The sequence below is a fragment of the Triticum urartu genome, chromosome 7 (genome assembly GCF_003073215.2).
Source record: "Triticum urartu cultivar G1812 chromosome 7, Tu2.1, whole genome shotgun sequence".
Taxonomy (NCBI): domain Eukaryota; kingdom Viridiplantae; phylum Streptophyta; class Magnoliopsida; order Poales; family Poaceae; genus Triticum; species Triticum urartu.
The window spans coordinates 432,746,381-432,754,358 of NC_053028.1; the positions used below are offsets into that span (position 1 = coordinate 432,746,381).

The 7,978-nt window shown below is 45.6% G+C and overlaps 1 protein-coding gene across 1 annotated transcript; it reads left to right on the plus strand.

Moving 5' to 3' along the window:
• Positions 1–1,244: 1,244 nt before the first annotated feature.
• LOC125523630 (protein CHUP1, chloroplastic-like) lies at positions 1,245–5,787 on the plus strand. Its single transcript, XM_048688674.1, has 9 exons — positions 1,245–1,577; positions 1,684–1,773; positions 2,419–3,278; positions 3,362–4,318; positions 4,427–4,558; positions 4,655–4,836; positions 4,922–5,033; positions 5,175–5,318; positions 5,486–5,787. The coding sequence occupies exons 3-9, from the start codon at positions 2,493–2,495 to the stop codon at positions 5,567–5,569; spliced, it is 2,397 nt and encodes a 798-aa protein (XP_048544631.1). The 5' UTR covers positions 1,245–1,577; positions 1,684–1,773; positions 2,419–2,492; the 3' UTR covers positions 5,570–5,787.
• The last annotated feature ends 2,191 nt before the right edge of the window (positions 5,788–7,978 follow it).

The following is a 7,978-nucleotide window of genomic DNA, read 5'->3' on the forward strand; positions in this document are numbered from 1 at the left end:
TCTTTTTCTTCGGCGGCCAGCTCCACCATCTGATGCCGAATGAAGGTTTCCATGCCACGAACTTCATTATGTTCTACGAGTGTTTTCACAGGAGAGCTCCCTACTTTAATTTGTTCTGTTATTTCTTCCGGGTGCGAGTGTGGATGAATGGTGAGGCCATCTGCAATCTCGCAGTGGCAACCTGCAACTCTGGCCTACGACAAAATTCTTTTTGGTCGCCTTCTCGAAATCTATGCGAGAATGGTACTAGGTATGGTTCTATGCTTCCGGCCTCGGGACAACTTGTCAACCTTTGTCAACGAGCCTCCAAAGAAGTTAGGTTCTTGCGCTCCCCTCGACTACCTATCCAAGAGCACCTAGGAGCTCACTGAAGCTAGAGCCCCCTTGAAGGACCGCAGACTCAAGGGGGAGCACATCCTCAGGACTTGGGTGTCGCATCGTGTCCTCCCGATGGCAGCTCGGGAGACTCCAATGTATGCGTACACATGGCGAGAGGATCCGACGCGGGTAGACAGGAACAAGCTTGGACTGATGGAGGTCCGACACCGTTTCAACATCTTGACTGGCTGGAGCCGAGAAGGTCCCTATGGAGGTTGTCGTGGAACCCTTCCATGTTGAGAACCCGTCAAGCGGCGTAAGTCATTCTTGATCATCTAGCTTCGATACTGGATTTTGCTTTTGTCATCAAAGAACTAACTATGGACAAGAATACGTGTATATTTGTGATAGCACCATGACTTGGTTTCGAGATCTTATGAGTGTTAATCCTAATCTACCCTAACTTGTTTGGGACCGGAAGGATTTGTTACTGTGTTACTATCCCTTTTGTAAATATATAGCTTGTATTGAACTCTTCTGGTATTCTCCCATCTTAATGAAAATTGGCGGAGCGCCTGCCTATTACGAAAGAAAAAAAATGCACGTAGAAATTCACATGACATGTACTCTCTTCAGTCCAAAATAGATGACCCAATTTTATATTAACTTTGTAGTAGTTTCTGCGTTTTTTTCCTATTCTTTAATAGTACTCCAAAAGACGTTATATTCCGACAGCGAAGAAGGGCAGCAGCGTTGCACACGCAGGCACGCAGAGAAAACAAACAAACAAAGTCAGACGAAAAAGCCGATGACTGCCCGAGACGGGCTCCACCTGTCAGTGTCTGCGCGTCGGCCTGTCTCACGTGTCCCCTAGTAGCCGCTACGGCTACCCGCTCGCCCTAGTGCCCTAGCCTCGCGTCGCCCTCATTTCAAAATTCAAAACCCACCTCTCTCACTCAGACCAGACCAAGGAGAGAGAAGGCGGCCAGCAAATCCTCGAACCCTCCGCGACCTCGTCTCGGAATCCGGCGAGGAGCCCCATAGAAAAATCCTGGGCGTGGGGAGGGGGACGCAGGAACGAGGCGAGCATCCGAAGCTGCCCTGCCCTCCCTTCCCTCCCTTGTCGCGTCCACCCTCCACCTCCTCTTCCTCGTCCTCCCCTCGTTCTGCTCCCGTCCCCTTCTCTGTTCATCAGTAGCTGCTCAGCTCGGTTTCCAGGGGGGGAGGCCAAGGTCGCGGCTCTGTCTGGGGCGCCGCCGGTAGGTCTCAAGCTCAGGGCTTGGAGCATGTTTGTTTTGGGTGGGGGCTTCTGATGTCGGAGGGGGTTTGTTTGCCGCTCGAGCTCAGATTCGTGTTTTTGTGCAGTGTTTTCAGGTGCATCGGAAGGTGTTCTGACAATCTCCACTCTTTCTTCGCCGGACGCCGGTCTGCTGCATTCCGGCAGCGGGATGGGAGGTGAGTTTGTCTGAAAATCACTCATCTCAACTGGCATGTAGTACTACAGTAAATAGTTACTGCACTATTTAAGCTCGATTTCTTCAGCTTAAAGGTTCGATTTTGCCATGCTGTTTGGGCGCAAATGTGTTGTTCTGGGCAGCAAGGATTAGGGATCTGGTACTTCTCGATGTGCGGCCTCATACCACTGAACTTGATTGGTCAGGCCTGTACGATACCTGTTTGCAATTTGCTTCTTGTAAATACTACTGCGGATGATTGGGGGATAGATAGATTCAGTTTCCAATGCTACTATGCTAGCGGTAAACGTTACTTCCTTCAGAGCCCAGCCCGCACTGCATAAAAGGCATTCATGGGAGCAACTAGACATGCATTCTCAAGGTTAAGTGTCTCTTTATGATCCTGCCTAGAGTCTTGCCGATAAGAGCTCATGGTCCTGGCTAGAGTCTAGCGAAAAGGACTAATTTGAACAGATATTGAGTTGATGTGCTTGTTTGTTTATGGGAAAGTTGGAAGGGCATTTATATCTGGTCCTTCAGTTCTGTAGCAATGCCTGTTTGTTATACCGTTTATTTTTATACTGTGGTGGTGACATTTGTTTCTTCCTGGTGAATTACTCACATTTCCGTTCTCTTTTATTTGCAGGCAGTGTGGCATTGTAGTAAAATTCTGCCACCGTTGCATGGTTGGTGTTCAGAGTATCTTTGTCTTGAGTAAAGATGAAAGAGGAGATCATGTTCGACAACCAATCCAAGCCATGCAGATCGAGGGTTGACTCCAAGAGTAACCAAAATCCTCTCAAGCCCAAGTTCGGGTCATCATGGGGATCCCAAATTGTCAAGGGGTTCACAGCCGACAAGAAAACCAAGAAGACATCAGCTATTGCAAGCAAGAAGCCGCCTCTTGCAAGCGTGGAGAATGTTAACCAGAGCAACCAACAGGTTACATACCAATCTAGGGTTAAGAGATCTCTGATAGGAGATTTTCCTTGCTCGCCTGCTGGTGCTCAAGTTCATCCCCATGCCTTTGATTGCCACGGTATTAGGTCCCCGGCATCTCATGATCTTTTTCTTGAGTTGGACCATCTCAGGGAACAACTGCGTGAGTCCAAGGAAAGAGAATCAGCTTTGCAATCAGAGTTGCAGCAATGCAGAGAAAATCCAAGGGTTTCGGCACTTGAGAAGGAGCTTGATTCTAGGAAGAATGAGATTGACAAGCTTGCACGGCTTAAAACTTCACTAGAAACTGAGAAAACAAGCCTTTCTGAACAGCTATCAGTTCTATCTTCTATGGTGGAGCAGCATGAAGAAACTGTAAGATTGGATGGGCATGGCAATCGCGCTTCTAGTGCGGATGGGGACAATGTATATTCTTCAGGAAACTTGGAGTTTGAAGTTGTTGAGCTGCGTCGTTTAAACAAGGAGCTTCAGTTTCAGAAACGAAGTCTTGCAATCAAGCTCTCTTCAGCAGAGTCCAAATTGGCTGTCCTTGAAAAGAATGCAGAGGTACCATCACATCAATTTGACCATTTCTAGCACACCACTAGTTCTACTTCAACTAATCTTTTCTGCATCCTTATTTTCAACAGAGCGAGATAGTCGCCAAGGTTCAAGCAGAGGCCTCATTGTTGCGGCACACCAATGCAAACTTGAGCAAGCAAGTTGAGGGCCTGCAAATGAGTCGGCTGACTGAGGTTGAGGAGCTTGCTTATCTTCGCTGGATCAATTCATGTTTACGTCATGAGCTCTGTAGCTCGGATCAAACAGCCAGAGCAATCACTGATCTTGATTATAATGATGGTATGGCTTGTAATGATGATCATTGTGATGGCAACACCAGAAATGGTGAGAACAGTTCTGATGATAAAAGGCTCAGCATTGCCGAACGTATCAAGCAATGGTCTCAGAACGATACAAACTGTCAAACATCTAAAAAGGAATCTCTTCTTGATAGAGCATGGATTGAAGCCACAGAACCGCGAAGCCCCACACGTAGGCACTCACTTGGTGGATCAAAGGGATGTGCACAGGACTTGAACATTGTGAAGAGGAGGCAATCTGATACCTTTATCTGCCTTCCAGAGGCAACAGAGGAAGCAGTATCCTGTAATAAGGATCAGGCAAGCAGGGAGAAGCGTGAGCTCCTTGTGGACAAGTATGATTTTGGTCAATCTGATAGTTCAAGATTTGCTCTTGGCAAGCCAGAAATATGCAAGTCTCAATGCTTGGATGTCGAAAAGCGCACCCTGCGCATTCCAAACCCTCCACCAAGACCTTCAGTGTCTCTGCCACATTCTGGTCCATCAAATGGATCGACTGTAAATCCACCCCGCCCACCTCCTCCGCCTCCCCCGCCTAAGTTTTCCACAAGAAGTACTGGAGTCATGAAGAGGGCACCACAAGTTGCAGAGCTATACCATTCACTTATGAGAAGGGATTCAAAGAAAGATACTTCTGGGGGTGGAATCACTGAAACTGCTAACTCCGCAAATGTGCGGAGTAGTATGATTGGTGAAATCGAGAACCGTTCTTCGCATTTGCAGGCTGTAAGTAGAGTAGCCAGATTGAACCCATACCCATGATACAATGTAGATAACAGTAAGCAGCTGGTTCCTGCACTGACTCTGTGCTTTGACTTGTCATTCCATTTTCAGATCAAGGCGGATGTTGAGACTCAAGGTGAATTTGTGAAATCATTGATCAAGGAGGTGACTGATGCAGCTTACAAAGATATAGAAGACGTTGTTGCATTTGTGAAGTGGCTTGACGATGAACTCGGTTTCCTGGTATGCATATTCTAATATTACCATTCTGCAAGCATTCTTTTCAGCTGCAGCAGTCACTGAAGCTACTCTTTTTTCATTTAATTGTGTTACTTGAAGGTGGATGAGAGAGCAGTGCTGAAGCATTTTGATTGGCCCGAGAGGAAGTCGGACACTTTACGAGAGGCGGCTTTTGGCTACCAAGACCTCAAAAAATTGGAATCGGAAGTTTCTAACTATAAAGACGATCCACGCCTTCCCTGTGACATTGCACTTAAGAAAATGATAACAGTGTCTGAAAAGTATGGCCAAGTTTACTAGTATAAGAAAAAATTGATCTGTAGAATCACATTGTGTACTGAACTTTGGTTGGCATTCCTAATCCAGGACGGAGCGAGGTGTGTACAACGTTCTGAGGACGAGGGATGCAATGATGAGGCAGTGCAAGGAGTTCAACATTCCAGTTGACTGGATGCTTGACAACAATCTCATTAGCAAGGTAAATGCTGTATAGTTTTCTGTACTAGACCACCCCTCTGCAGGTTTTTGAGCTCTTGGTGCCACATTACTATCATACCAGTACCGGCAAATGTAGTTTGGACATATCATCGGAGTAATCCATTTCCCTTGGCCACTGCAGATCAAATTTGCTTCTGTGAAATTAGCAAATATGTACATGAAAAGAGTTGCTATGGAGCTTCAGTACATGGGACCTCTGAACAAGGATCTAGCTCTGGAGTACATGCTCCTTCAGGCTGTGAGATTTGCCTTCAGAATTCATCAGGTTAGTACCTATCATTACTTACTATCGCATCTGCCTTCTTGATTTTTTTTGTTTATGTTTAATCTCCATGCTATCTGTGTTGCTTGAGAACCTCTGGCTATTTGGGGCTATTCCCAGGGGAAACCTTATGGCGCGTGCTCTAAATTACCGTTCATTTTGTGTTTCAGTTTGCTGGAGGATTCGACACGGAGACCATGGATGCATTTGAGGAGCTGAGGAATCTTGTTCATGTCAGGAACAGTACCCAGTAGGAAGGCAACTCGATGTAGCATGATCTGAACTTTTTTGTTCGCGAGAAACTCTGGCTTACCTTCTCGGTAAGCATGACGGACAGTTTGAAGGGTTGGTGTGTATGTATGTTGTGTATTTGTGTGTGCTAGCATGAAGAAACCAGCTTCGGCGGGTGTAGGGATTTGGTAGCAACATTGCTGAAACATGCGATTTATGCATGCTATGTTTTCAGTTTGCAGAGGCAGGGTGTTTCAAGCTCCTTTTCGAGAAAAAAAGTTTTCAGTTTGCAGTTCCGGTACTCAACGGGAACTCTCGCCAGTCTGCTAGGAATGGGCGAGCTCCTCAGATGTCATCTCAGCCAAAAATTTGAAAGCATCTCTTTAATGTGTAGAATTTTCCATTTTTTTAATTTGTTTGATATTTTTTAAAATTTACTGTTCACTCAGGTGCAGATGTGCAGATACATCTGAGCTCCGAAATGTTGCTCTTTAAAAAACGCTTAAGTAGCTTTATATTTTACTAAGAAAACAGAAGCTTGTTACACCTACCTTTGCACCAACTAAAAATATGTACAATCAAATTATTACAGACATTAAACACCGCAAAATGTTGTCATCATGGGTCTAAATAGCCAGACCTAAGTTTTCACGATAAGCACAAAATAATGAAGATATGAGAAACGTTAATCACACCAACACATGCACATCACACTTGCCGCCACCACTGTCAAGACATGCATAAGTGCTAGACAACAGACCACTAGATCTATTTCGACAATGTGGGCCAAAACATCACACTGTAGTCGGTAGGCTCCCGAAGATAGAGCCACGAGAATTTTTTTCTGCGTGACATTGTCTGTACCCTTAAGCTTCGCCACTAACGATACATAAACTAGCATTGAAAACAACTAATTAGCTGCATGGAGAACATGCTTTCTCACACGGTTTGGTCGCACTATTCTTGTTCAGACAGTTCTAATAGATATACCTATTTCCCCCTTCAATGTCGCTTGATCCATCGGCTTGGGTTTTCAAAGCCATTGGCAAAATTCAAAGAGCCTTCTTATGGAAAGGGGTCGAAGCCGTTGCTGGGGGTCATTGCTTGATCAATTGGAAGGCAATTGGCCGGCCTAAAATCGACGACAGTCTCGGCATTCTCAATCTCACAATCACGAGGAGGGCTCTCAGACTGCCACCGCCATATAGACTGCATGCAGCTACTAATCGGCCATGGCAATCGTCTGGCAATTTTCTAGAGATTGAAGAAAGGGACATATTCAACACACCTATTTTTGGTGCGACAGGTGGCCGGAGGGTGCCTCCCTCTGCTCCATCACGCCAGAGATCATTGGCATGCTTCCTCCGACTAATCTTGCGCGGCAAACGGTGGCCAAATCTTGTATCGACTCTACTTGGCTCAAATACATCAAGTCATGAACGTCTGCACCTGCAATTTCCATTTTTCTCAACAACAACAGGAAGACAACTGGTCATGGTCATGGATATATTAATGATTACACTGTTATTACATATTTTTTGTGATTAAGAGACTATTAGATATATTAAAAGGTGAATATGTAGGGAGTAAACAATAGACTCAATTTCATGTAGCATTCCCACATCACAAAGCAATATTGTGCACCACGTAGAAACACATCAATCTACTTGGTTTTTTTCGAAAAGGGGGAGATCACCGGCCTCTACATCAGAACGATGTATACGACCACATTTATTAAAAAGCAAATAAATTCAACAGAGGTCTTGCAGTCTCAAACAAAAGAACCAAAATGCTCACAAAAAGCAGAAGAGTAAAAGTAAAGCCACAACCGGCTGGCAAAAGAAAGATAGGAAAACTAATTGCCTATCCTATTACATAACCGCCATCCAAACCGATTAAAAATAGCCTGTCGGTGTCAAAACCGGTGGATCTCGGGTAGGGGGTCCCGAACTGTGCGTCTAGGCCGGATGGTAACAGGAGGTAGGGGACACGATGTTTTACCCAGGTTCGGGCCCTCTTGATGGAGGTAAAACCCTACGTCCTGCTTGATTAATATTGATGATATGGATAGTATAAGAGTAGGTCTACCACGAGATCAGAGAGGCTAAACCCTAGAAGTTAGCCTATGGTATGATTGTATATTATGGTTGTCGTCCTACGGACTAAAACCCTTACGTTTATATAGACACCGGAGAGGGTTAGGGTTACACAAGGTCGGTTACAAAGGAGGAGATATCCATATCCGTACTGCCTAGCTTGCCTTCCACGCCAAGTAGAGTCCCATCCGGACACGAGACGAAGTCTTCAATCTTGTATCTTCATAGTCTAACAGTCCGGCCAAAGGATATAGTCCGGCTGTCCGGAGACCCCCTAATCCAGGACTCCCTCAGTAGCCCCTGAACCAGGCTTCAATGACGATGAGTCCGGCGCGC